The 13,696-nt window shown below is 38.0% G+C and overlaps 1 protein-coding gene across 12 annotated transcripts in view; it reads right to left on the reverse strand.

The window, feature by feature from the left end:
* Nucleotides 1–13,696, reverse strand: part of LOC137278464 (zinc finger RNA-binding protein-like) — a 31,023-nt gene that overhangs the window by 5,159 nt on the left and 12,168 nt on the right. For 7 of the 12 annotated variants that reach the window (XM_067810798.1, XM_067810805.1, XM_067810804.1 and 4 more), the window contains exons 10-20: nt 12,491–12,550; nt 11,532–11,671; nt 10,289–10,434; nt 10,036–10,165; nt 9,299–9,376; nt 8,489–8,562; nt 7,328–7,402; nt 6,157–6,340; nt 5,269–5,413; nt 4,244–4,335; nt 1,789–1,884 (exon numbers count right to left, since the gene is read on the reverse strand). In XM_067810798.1, the coding sequence (XP_067666899.1) occupies nt 1,789–1,884; nt 4,244–4,335; nt 5,269–5,413; nt 6,157–6,340; nt 7,328–7,402; nt 8,489–8,562; nt 9,299–9,376; nt 10,036–10,165; nt 10,289–10,434; nt 11,532–11,671; nt 12,491–12,550 (1,220 nt within the window). Of the gene's footprint in view, nt 1–1,788; nt 1,885–4,243; nt 4,336–5,268; nt 5,414–6,156; nt 6,341–7,327; nt 7,415–8,488; nt 8,563–9,298; nt 9,377–10,035; nt 10,166–10,288; nt 10,435–11,531; nt 11,672–12,490; nt 12,551–13,696 lie in introns of all 12 variants that reach the window. The other 5 variants (XM_067810806.1, XM_067810803.1, XM_067810797.1 and 2 more) reach the window with 1 other exon arrangement.

Genomic DNA, 13,696 nt, shown 5'->3' on the forward strand with positions numbered 1-13,696 from the left:
CAAAAGGTATCAGAATCTGCAAAGTTGAGTTTTACACTGCATGTGACCTTTGACATTTTGTTTAGGCCTAAGGTTGAGATAAGGAAACAAGTATTTAATTACCTACTCTCTGTACTTAATAAACTGATAAAACCCCTGCATGCCAGAAGAATGATCATGTAAGGGTCAGGTCATTTTATTTTATTTAACAACATGAATAGAGTGAAATCTTGTTAATTCAACATCGTCCGTTTCACAATAAATTGTTAGATTAACCAAGATTGCAGATCATCGAATTCTTAATACAGATCACGTTCTTTGTCAAAAACGGGACAAACATGATTCGTATTAAATGTTTGTTTGTGTGTACTTGTGTTTGGAATCGACTACCTAAACCACATTCAATAATCTAACTTAGATACATGCGTCAAGATATTTTCTTGTGTTTGTGAAAACTGTGACAGACTCTAGATCTATGTGTCAACTGTGAAGCAGAAATCAGAAAATAATGGTTACAGATTAAAAAGTAGATGTTCCAAGAATCAATAAATCAACCATGTTCACTAATTCAACTAGAACTGAACCTTTCAAAAACACAAATTGTCTTCTTGAAGCAAACACGTGTTGGGGAAGGAAGGATTTTGTTGACAGTCAACATGTCAGCCAATCAAAATGCTTGTTTCGATCACATGTTAATATTCTTAAGGAGTATTCATTATTTTCAAAAACAATTCCTATTTTCATTAACCTTTTACACAACCGTCAACAATAAATGACAAAACGGCTGTTCCCTCGGCAAGTTATAAATAAGACTTGACTTCCTGTTTAACGGTAGTTATATGATGGTCATCATTTGGCAGAATTTGTGTTCATAATCCTCATTGCTCCTCATGTATCATAACATCTTCAGTGACACATGGTAGTGTATTCACATGCACCTGATCCCATGTATTGCTAATCATAATGTCGGATTAATGGGACTGATTACGAAGTGATTACAACAGTTGGTTGTTCATTGGGGCTGTTGGGGCAGAACGCAGGACTGCTGGAGTACTGAGATGAAATAGCATTGATTCAAATTGTTACCAACAAAAGTCGACTGTCAGATATATGGACGTCACATAAAAGAGACTTGACTGTATGTAACTCTTCTTTTAAGGAAATAAATAAAATTGTAACACATCCATAATCAGTTTTCTCAAGAATTTGAACAAGAGTGTTTTGTAATGTCAAACAAATGACAGTTTCTGCTAACAAGTGATAACAGATGAATGAGATAATATCTAACATTGCTCACATTTTTCATTTAATAAACATTAAAGAATGTTTCAAAGAAGGATAAAAGCTGCTTCTGAAAACGCTGAATTCAATAACACACAGGTCAACACACACAGAATGACAAACATTTTCTAGTGCTCTATCTATTTCTATAAGAAATAACCACAGCATATGTGTCTTAAAGGTGTTAACATGGAAGAATGTTCAGTGAGTTGAGCTTGTTCAGGTTTACCCTGCTGTAAGCAATACTCCAAGGGACACCAGAAATGGGCTTCACACATTGCACCCATGCGGAGAATCAAACACAGATCTTGGAATTTTATCACATCCAAGCATATGTGAACAAGTGGTATTGTAAAAGTACTCACAATTCTGAATATATATGTGTAGATCTACACAACTGTTTACGAATGTGCAGAAGAGAAATGAATTGAATATTTTCTGTCTCATCTGCCCTGTAATAATAATGAAGTACTTCCTGGCTTTACACAAGAGAAACAATTTGAGAACTGTCCATCATTGTCCACCTACCCATTCACTAAGTGGGGTCCACGTGGGGACTCTCTGGCACAGGTCCCGTAGTATACGAATTACCACCACACAAGACTGGAGTCCATTAGCTCTAGCCTAAATGAGATGAATGTTGAAGCAGCAAGATTAGACATACAAATACTCTCACATGAATCAAATAATTCAAGAATCTGATCGTGAAGATAGTTCCTCATTCAGTCTAGCTACCTTCAAACTTTAATACTTTCACCATGCAATCAATGGTTACAAATTGAACAAAAAAAAAAAGCAATTTCGCCAGATTCTTGAATTTTTCAACAGCATTTTTTGGCCAACCATTTGTCTCTATGTTAATGTCACAAGGATACAAGTACATACTCTATGTTTCAGCTGCCTGATCTCTGGGAGTTATGAACGGGGCAAACAATATGCGTGCTGGTTCGAACAGTATGTCACTATAGGCCCATGTGACAGGTGTGAGACAAATGGACGACGTGACACCATAGATGTACGGACGGGTGGACAGACAAGAAAACCCGACCGACTCCGGCGTCCACACTTTCCAGCCTCATGTACACTGAGCCGCGAAGTAGATGCATGTATGGTAGAGCCAATGTCCAACAGACAGTACGTACAGATGACGCAGAGATGGATGAAACCAAGACCATCCTGGTTATCTTTGAGCACATACAGTCTGATCACTCACCCTTCCTAACTCATTTCAGTAGGTCCCCTTCCAATTCTCTTGACCCATGGTCAAATTGACAGTTTTTAAAGCATAAATTTACAGCTTTTTCATAAACATCTTATGTCGTTCAAAGTATCTGTATTTATAACCAGATATAATGATTTCTATCAGTGTCCTTCCTTCAATTCAACATTATCACAGTTAATGCTTTTTGTTTCTTGCTAAGAGGAACAGACACCATCCAATATAGTTGTGCAAGTGTAGATAATTGAACAAAAAGAATTCACAATGACATGTCAATCAATATGAATTTGAGCACTCACATGCATAAAAATATGTTTATTTTTCAAAATACACAAGTAAATAATAGTGTTAGCTCAAAGATGACCAGGTAGTAATGTGAGGATCCTTTCGATGCTCTACTACTACTTACAGTATTACATTTCAAGGCAGTAGTATTCTACTCATCTACAGCAACGAGCAGCCCCACACATCTCGCCTCCACAACACTCGCGTCATTCACAATCATCAAGACCATCCCCGCAGACATCACAGAAACCAATATCACTCAGATGAGCATCCGTACGACTCACAGCAATCACAATCTCAACTCTCAAATCTACCTCAGTTCTGGTTTGCTCTTTGTCCCAAAAATCTTACCATTTCCAAAACAAGAAAACTACAATTAAAAATTACAAGTGACAGCGCAAAAAACATAAAGCCTTTCATGGTTTGCCACCCAAGTGTTTTGATGCCCTCTTGCAGACTATTATCCAACACAGCCACTCCAGTATATACAACATCTGCCCTGAAATGTAGCCCAAAAGGCACAAAGGAATCTGGCTCCGACCTTCAGCTCACCAATCACAGCTTCATAAATTTGGACTTATCATGTATACTAGGTACAATGTTTTGTAATGATTACCCCGGAGCAATCAAAGCCTCTCTTTCAACAGGTGAATATGGTTCCTTTCTGAGAAACATCTAGATTTTGATTTAGCTAAGATAACGTAAAGCTGTACAGAGGCTTTGAATATCCGCAAGTATTTTAAAAAAGGATAACCTAAATTGATTTCAGTCTCAGTTTGGATAATAACTTTATCTTCATGTGTGGACAGAAACATTCCATTGACTGAACCTTCACACTGTCAATATGAGCATTTTTACTCAACAATCCTTTCAAATACTGTTAGAACATCATACTGCGATTAGTCCTAAGAAAATTCGGTTGTACTATGAGACTGCGCTTAGAGTGATGTAAAATAATTTTATCTGAGGCAACAATTACACTGACCTTTCATAAAATCAAAACAATTGTAACTTTTCTCACACAGTACATTTCATAATAATATGCAGTGTATAATTCATTATTCAGTTCAAATGGCAAAGTTCAGTGTCGAAAATTGATGCACACGTGCAGTTGTTGAATCAAAGCATTGGCCAATTCAGAGGGCTTTGAAATCAATAACTTCAGTCAAACAGATCACCTCCTAAAGCCATCACATGAAGCCAACTATTTTATCGTCTTCTGTAACCATCAAATTTCTATGTAAGGGAGGTAACTCTGAAGCTGACTGAGCCAGGTCCCTGTCATTCATCAGCCTCCTTCCTTCCATCCATCAATGCCCAACCAGTGCTGTAAGCCACAAGTAACACACCAACCCATGTCCAACCCACGCGATCAATTTGTGACAACAGCTGGAATTTTTCCATATTTCCTTTTTTCTGTCATTGATATACTGAAAGCTAACATAAGGCTGCAAAGTAATAAATAAAAGGAACTCGAACCTGGAACCATTTAGCATGTCGAAGTGCAGCTAGGGCATCCAGGCATTTGTGCCTGTCCAGCACATCCGGTGGGTCTTTGACGCTTAGAGTCTCTATAACACAATGTTGTAGATTTCAGGGTAGCCTCTCGGAACGGGTGTTTGACCATAGATGGGGAGCCCGGGCGGAATGGCAACAGAAGGAGAAGAATTGTCGGAGAAAGAGAGCATGTGCTAAGCTGATGAAAGACTATGTTCTAAGACAAAGCAAAAAAACACAATCCAAAACTGGAAAATGAAAAATAACAAAAAAACTAAATGATTGTTCAAATTTTGCTTCATTGTAAGAGTCTATTTCAAACTTTAAGAACAAAAAACAAATCCAACATTTGTTAATCTTAAAAAAACACAAATAAGTTTTGGACCAAACAAAAAGAAAAAGAAAGTGAAAAAATTGCACAAGTCTAAAGAAGGAGCTGGATATGTAATGCTAAAGATGATGTAATAGTAGGGAAATAAAAGAGGTGTGCAAGAGTGGCCAGTTTCCAAAGGCTCCCTCATCATGGTCAAAAATCCTTCCATCGCTCCTGTTCCATTTCCTCTCTCAACCTGTGGGTATCTAGAAGCTTTGTTTGCATCACCATGGCAACAAACAAACTGTATTAATGTCAAATCAAATAAGAACATCCAATGGCATGTAACAAATAATAATATCATTAACAGAAAAGCTATTTCAGTATTAATTTCTTCAAAGTGTCATTAAGAAGATCTTGTCTTGCATCAAATGCCATTATTCAGATTTCTATTTGATTTGAATTTTGTTTTTTTCTTGTAGAATGATCATGTTTGAAAACTGAAATTTAACAATTCAAGGTTGTTAGTGGACTTTTAAACAATTGGATACATGACCAGTCTACAACTTAAGTCATAATCTTTTGTTCAAATCAAGTTGAGAAAGTAACACCAAATATCAATTTGAACCTTGTGATTCCATCATGCCCCAACACCCTGCCCAAACCCAGATGAAGATGAGCATGGACATTTTACCTCCACCCTCTGTTGCCGTACTCTCCCTCATCACAGGCGACGTCAGCGTCACAGTGCATGTTGTAGGAGGTTCCTTCGTGTTGCTAACAATGATGGCAGCTTCTTCAACACATCGCTTCACTTCAAATTTCTCATCGGTTACAGTCTAAATTAACAAAAAAGCAGTGTTTGAACACTTCAAAATGAATCCAATTTTATGTCCATCCAAACCTGAACAAGAGTTTCCAGTGTCATATATAAGGTGAGTGAGTTTAGTTGTATTCCAGCAATATCACAGCTAGGGGACACCAGAACTGGGCTTCACACCACTGTATGTGGGGAATGGAAATCTGATCGTCAGTGTGATTAGCAAACACTTTAACCCCTAGGCTACCCCCTGGCCTCTTACACAAAAAGGGGAATGCACCATGAATCCCTGGCCTCTTATACATAAAGGGGAATGCACAATGAATTAGAATATAGCTGGTGAACAGTAAATACACAACAGCAAATTAATGGTCTTTCCTTGCAATTTCACAAACTTTAGAAATACACTTGAATGAAGACAAAGTGACACAATGCTGACTTAAGTTATGGACATAGTAATGTTGCCAAGCTGATCAATAGCTTGCATAGCGCCATGCTACATATTCTACCCTACAGACTTTAAACAGAACCCAAATCTTTCATGCAGCTACTGAAACATTTAGAGCAGTGTTCCTTTATTTCTTTTGAACAGTATATATCCTATCAATGACAACAGTCACACAAGGGACTAACGTCTCAATGGTATTTCATAGTTTCACGCAAAAGACAACATCAAGTGAGTAGAGTCTGCAGCAACCATCTACTAAGAAAGGATTGGTTTTTTTATATAAAAAACACTACTTCAATGTGAAATGAACCTACAGCCAACTGTTTGGGCAGTCCATCAGCCACTCTTTCCAGTAGTGTTCTGGTGGGTTTCTCAGAACACAGTACGACTAGATGGACATTGAGATCTCCGTGGAGCAACAGTCCCTTGGCCAGAACCCCAACACGCATCACACCCTTCAGAACCCGTGGTGAGGTGTCATCATCTTTCTTTTTCTCACTGCAAGGAAAATATACCATCCTCAACATGGCAGAGACTAACAGTTTGATAAGTTCTGTACATTTAGGCAAACAGCAAAACCTGAAAATCAAGTCTAGAGAGGGAACCTAGAAACTGATATTGACAGATCATCAATGGGGGATACAATGACACAACCAACTAAGTCAGGATGTCATTTCAATGACTAGCAAGAGCTTGGCTTTACAACGCTTTTAATAACATTCCATCAATATCACAATTTTTTTTGGTTTCACATTAATTTTAGCCTCACTGTGCGCATACACAAAGTGTGTACAAATATCTGATGGCTAACTTCCCCTTTGGTTTTATGTTAACGATAGTGTAAATGCATTCATAATAAAATAATTAAATAAATAACTACTTACGTGTTACAACTGTTCAGCTGACTAAATACATTGATTTGCTTATTCTTTTCTATTATTGATATCCTATTTTGGTTGCAGTGCATCAGAAATGTGTTTTGTTAGATGTGAGAAGGGGATGTGCGAGAAGGACTGTGGCGGTCAAACGTGTTTATACAAGACCTTATTGACATAAAGTAGGCTATTTATTTCACTACTCCCAGTCTTTGGTTCATAAAAGCATTGAGGTAAGTTGCATTCGACATAAAACTATGTATTTGTTTTGATTTTCGTTTTCTTTAGAGAGTGTTTACACTTTCGGTAAAGCATTCAACCAAAGTAGAATTTCGCCAGTAAATATTTTCACACAATCTGCACGTGAGCACAGCGAGTCTAAAATTATGTGAAACCAACGAATGGGGTACACCAGAAAAGGAATTCCCACACTGCACTCATGTGGGAAATTGAACTGAGGTCTTCAGCATGATAAGCAAATGGTTTAACCACTTGTCACCTGTTGTAGCGAGTGATTGAGGTGGGTTTCATTTAAGTCATATTTTACAAACATGGGTTGAACATCAAATCTAGCCGAAATCTTCACGATAAATACAACGTTGACCCTCACCCTTCTTTAGCTTCAGTTTCCTTTTTCACTTCTTTCTTTTCCTTCTTCTCTGCTTCAGCATCTTTTGGTGCATCACTGCAACACACACTAGGTTTCATATACCTCACTGTCTTCCTTCAGTAATTGAAATCTAATAAATGGTAAGAGCAGCAACAGACTGTCGGTATTATCATAAGGGGAGATAAGCAAAAATCTGTCAGCATTATATGACAGTTGTCTGTAAACATTTCAAGTCCACTGAGACTGGGTTAGTTTTTCAGGCTAAGTAAACTTAGTCTCAGTGTTATTCATTACATTCCACCATGGAGTCTAAGAAAACTCTAGTAGAAGGTCGCATCAGGTAACCTTTGAGCATTCTATGACCATCCAGTCAAAGGCGAGACAGGTAAATAGATTTAACCAATCAAACAAAGGCTAGTACTTAGGGGTCAGAGGGACTTACAAAATATTCAGGTCACTGACACAGATCTCTCCACAAACAATTTGACCGGCAGTATATACTCTTCAGGGTTTCTGTTGACATGGTTACTATTTCCGCAAAATGACATCCTTGAATACTGCCCCAAACACTATTTTCAGCGACTGTTTACTCACCATTGTCAAGGCTGTAACATGCGCCTTGGGCATCACCCAGAAACAAGCGTACCCTAAATAGCATTCAGAATCGTTCCGGTACAAACCTTTTCGAGATATTAAGTTCAAAAGGTATGTGCGAATGTCCACTTTCGTGATTTGGTAAGCTGTGTTCTGATTGGTCAATCTCAAAGGTTACCTGATGCGACCTCCCTTAAGGTTTTGTTAGACTCAGTAGTTGAGTGTAACGAAAAGTGCTGAGGCTAAGTTTACTTAGACTAGTTAGTTTTTAGTCTTGAGACACTTTTTTAATAATATTCCAGCATTATCACTGAGAGGTAAAGCAGAAGTGGACTTTACACATTGTACCTACAGGGAATTGAACCTGGGTCCTCAGCATGAAGTTGACTCTTTAACTACTCGGCTACTCCACCACCATGATTGATATCATGAGACATACTCCACAGCATGGTATGATGGGACACAAGTGGCTAAGTCACCCACTCTGACCACATGCTACTCTTCGTGAATCAGACAAGCAGGGTTGCCTGGGGAAAATCTTTCAAGAAAACATTTTCCTATATTTACCTGTCTGCAAGGAAGTCAGAGACCTGCTTCAGAGCTCTTTCACAAGATGACACGATTAGCTGTACAGCCTGAAGCTGGAACGAGAATACAAAACATTCTACCATGACTTCAGTAAATACTGGATTGTGATTGGCTAATCAAAGTCATTCAGAGGTATATAATCACGTTATATACCTCTGCTTTTCCAAAGCATTATGTATGTGTTTAAAATCTGAATAACGCAGTAATGGTAGAACTGAGTAGGTTTATCTCCACGATATCATGCATTTCTCACATGACACACACATGGCAGGTAGCATGGTCAGAAAAACTTACGTTTTTCACAAATAATTTACATTAGCAAACGAAATCTCCACCTCCCAAAAGAAAAATTACCTTCCTGGGTGTCAAGAAAATATCAGTTTTCACACAGGAAATCTTTAAATGGATACAAAATGTGAGTTTAGTTTGAAAGAATGTTTGAGCTAGAACAGTTCTGAAGTGATATCTCAATGAGAGTTATAACTTGAACACTTCACTTGGATAAAGTACACTCAATCTATGCCAACCATTGTCTTTTCCTCTTAATGCCAAGCACATTGTAGGGTAAAAACATGATAATGTCTTCCTAGAATTACGCACTAAATAGCACTAGCAGGACAAACTCTCTAGACACCATACAGCTTCTTCTAATGCTTCTGAACAGCTGAACATGATAAACCATCAAACTGAAAGTCAGTTTTGTGTACCTTCGAAATGCCAACTCCACAAGTTTAATGTACACTAAATCCTGATCTTGCTCTAACCATCACTATTGCAACATAATTCTACCTCTGCTTCTGTTGGGTATATGGCAGTATGTTTGGACATCACATGGCGATCATCAGCTGTGTCGGGCTTCCTCATGTGCTGCAAAATGAAAAAAAATCATCAAAAAATGACAGAATGTATTAAACCTTTTCCAATCATAAAAGTTTTATTCCATTCGTCTGTTTCGTCCTTTGGATGCCACACACAGCAATATCTCAGGCATGTCAGACAGCTGTAATAAATAGACAGGTCTGAACCGGGCCATCTGGTGATTAACATTACAAAAAATTCCCAAGTTTCAAACTATCATGGAAGACATCCTCTTTTCCAATAATAATGGAACATGGTAATACTCATATGTAGAACTCAGAAGCGTGGTTCCACATAAAAGGAAGCCCCTCCAAAATATCACTCAATGTAACACTCAAATATGTGCCCCATTAGTCATAACGTTACAAAAGTGACGATCACAACATACACAATCTTTCATTTGTCTCAAATAGGACCTGCAATGATTTTGACAGATATGGACAGATACTGACATTTGAAAGCAAATAAACATATCAAAACTCGTAAATTAAAAATCTTCTGAACCAGGACCCAGCAATGCCATGGGAAGTAGAAGTTCACTAAGTTCTTTTGGTTTGTTTCACACTGAACACTTTGAAAAAGTAGAAGTCTGCACAATACTGAGAAACCTACTTTACCCAGCTATTAACACCTGACAATAAAGACAGCTAACGATCTCTCTATCTCACCATTGGTCCAGGTCCTCCCATGAAAGGGCGTGGTGGCATCATCCCAGGAGGTCCTTGATGGCGTTGCCATTCATAATACTCCATCATCTCGTAGCGGCGCTGATGCTCCCAGTACATCTCCTCTTCCATCCTTGGTGAAAAGAAATACACAAATTCCATAAATGTCTCAATTCTAACAAAAGGTCATTAGTTGTCTGGTTTTTGTCAGCAAAATATTGGATATACCACGTCAATGTTTCAGCTTATTGTTTACCTCATCTCTTCCCGCCACCTTTCCTCCTGTTCTCGACGTCTCCAAAACTCTTCTTTTTGGGCCTGCCTTCTCAGTTTCTCCTCCTGAACTTTGCGGGCTCGAATACTTGGCTTTACCTCCACCTGCAGGTTGGGGTCAACCTTTTTCTGTAAAACAAACAACATACTTAGAGTGGCGTAGTGGTGTGCATGCGGGCCTCTCACGCCAAAGGCCCAGGGTTCAATTACAAGTGACACCAACATTTTTTCCCCCTGGGTCTCAAACTGCATTGTGTTCCTAGGCCAGGTACTCTGTCCACATTGCACTCAGTCAACCCATCAGTTTAAAATGGGTACCTAAAGAGCTGATGTCCACACCTATACAGTCACGCTTTGCAGCAGCTGTGTAAGTACAATTACGTTATTTCCATGGTCATCGTATGGGTACTAATCTCGCATGTTACATGATTGTCACATCGTGTTGACCTGTGTCGCAACAACTTGACCCAAGGCTCAAACGATTTGATTGGATAACTGATGAAAAAACAGTTAGGTCACTTTGTGATGCAACTACATTGTCATTCATAACAAACACCTGAATTCATTCACTCGACAGCTTATAAGCACTGTGGGAATGTAAACAGTATGCACAAAGTCGCCTTGTTGCTTAATTGTGAGTAAAACCGAGATGGATCCATCAAAATACAAACTCCATGTTTCCAACAGTGATGTTAGGCGAGTGAAGCAAATGTAAACCAAGAAACGAGGTGCTACAAGTAGTTTACTGTAGAAGGCTGTACGAGGTGATGACAACTGGCATGCATCGTGATGTCGGTTACCAAGGAGGTAGTGGTAGTGACGTCAATACAGTGTGACGTCATGCAAAAAATGTTCTCCACACAAATTCCTCCGCAAACTCTTTATGAAACCGGTTATGGTTTGAAACCATAAAAATACCAAATATATGATATTTTGTAAATTTAATGTATGTTAGACATAGATAACGAATAAAATACCACACTCGGTTTCATTACAGACAAATAATACCAACCTTGTGACCTTCCCATGGTATGGTAGGATACCATAGGAAAGACATTCGTTTCGTAGTATTCGTATGTAATGAGACCTTGTGTAGTATTCTCTATTTTTGTCTATAATTAAATTGTCAGGGTGACCTAGAGTCATATGAAAAAGTTGGACATGTCTTTCTTTCTGGACTAGTCTTTCACAAATAAACTTACTATTACCATGAACATTTTGAATACCTTATACTGTAGTCGATGTCTTCTACCCTTTAGATGCATCTCCTTGGCATTGGGGTCGTTGAACTTGCACTCACATAGCTTGCAGTTGAAACTGATAACTTTACCCTGGTCATTCTTCATTTCCTCAATGTACTCATGACCTGCAAGAGTTGCACAGGAATATAAAAGGTCACATGCAATGTAGAGTACTTTGCATATTCTGATACCTCTCAGTTTGCACTTACCAAACTAAATCATCAAAAATGCCAATTCATAAAACTAAAAAAAAAGAAACACGATTAAAAAAAGCCTGCAAAATCGGAGTTCAAATGATTCACTAATTTTCCCTGAGCACTGCCCGGAGTATGGGGCCATGAGCAATAGGCTAATCTTGATTGTATATACTATACTATGTATTACTGACACCTAAATGTCTGCCTGCCAGTCAGCTAATGACAACATGCAATTTGAAATTAACACCTATCGGGCTTATAACAATATAAGCCATAAACAAAGAGCCTGCTAAGCATACCAGCAAATGAACAAGTGGCCAAAGAAAAGGCTTTGTTACACTTGGGTGCACACCCACCGACTATGGGTTCGGTATCATGGCTGCTTGGTTTCGAAGGAGGTAAACCGATGTACAAAATATAGCACTTTTGATTCACGATTATGCGGTCAAAATAATTTTCTTTCATTTTTCTTCTTATATCATGAATAAGTGTTAACTGTCTTAATTATTTATTATTTTTTTGGTTGCCTGTGACCAATAATATTACACTTAACAACATCCAGTTTCAGTATAAGCTAGAAAAGCTCTCATCAATCAGGTCAAATAAGCAAGCATTAAGTGTACATATATGATATTGACAAACTAGAAGTCAAAATTTTTTTTTTCTGCATATTCTTCTCAAGCATCGGGTCAGTTGATTGTGATACCCAAAGGATATAACCCTGTTCATCAAGTCACTAATACTCACCAACAGGTGCTACATCTTTCTCTCCAAGAATGTTCAACTTGTCCCCATCAGCATCCAGCTCTGAAACCGCCAAATTATATTCACACATCAACATTTAGCAAAAAAATAGATCAAATAAAAAAACCTTGGCAATGCAACCACAAAATAATCATTACAAACTGTGTAATCAACTCCAGTTTTAGAGTTCAATCAGTGTTTCTGCTGACTTAATCATTTATCTGACACCGTCTCAGGCATCATAAAATTTTACTGGCCATGGTTGAAATTTGTTGGTCATATCCCATGACAGGCATCCCTGGCAACAACACTCTACACGATACGATTTCAGGTAAACCCCTTCGCGTCATCGAAAATGGTACATCAACAAATATGCTGTCGAGCTGTGGTTGATCACATTGCCAACTAATGAAATGCAGTGCCGATTGCAATTAACAGTGTTTGTCATACATATTGTCATATGTATTGCTTTTGCAGATGCTTAAATAAGTTATAACATGTAAGGTTTTGTCAATAATGGTCAGATGAACAGCAAAACACTGTAATACTTTTATCAGGAAGACATGCCATCAGTCAAGTACTTACAATGTTTGCTGTGATGATTCAGTAAAATGTGAGATCAATTTACAGTAACAACAGAAACCATGGGTGAAATTGCATTACCTCATCCCATGTGTGTACAATGACAACTTCGACTTGCCACATTTGTGAGGGTGCGTTTTTCGCGTGATAACACCAATTTCAATTTATTCTCAGCAATCACAAACAGATTACACATTCATAATCCATGGACCCCCAGATCTGCGTTAGTGACTCACTGAAGTCATATTTGACAATTAAATGCCAACATTTTGTTGTTACGAACAAAGTGGCACGTATACTGCAGGAAGTCAATGGCGACTTGTTCCACTGTCTCCTATGTAAAATGTATTATGTTAAATATATTTGTGGACAACATGCATTATACTAATATGATAGCAATACATAATATCTCTGATAAAATAACTGCTAAAGATATAAATTATTTGGATAGTGGAATAGAAATTCATTGAGATATTTATCAGATCGTTTTTAACAGAATCACTTTTACTGCTATAATTTCATGTGTTGAGCCCAGTTAAAACTAAATTATATCATTAGAGGTGAAAAACAATCTTTGAACCATTTTGGCATGACAATCAGAAAAAAAACTTCGGCTTTCTCCAGCTC

This window comes from Haliotis asinina, chromosome 3, assembly GCF_037392515.1.
Source record: "Haliotis asinina isolate JCU_RB_2024 chromosome 3, JCU_Hal_asi_v2, whole genome shotgun sequence".
Lineage (NCBI taxonomy): Eukaryota > Metazoa > Mollusca > Gastropoda > Lepetellida > Haliotidae > Haliotis > Haliotis asinina.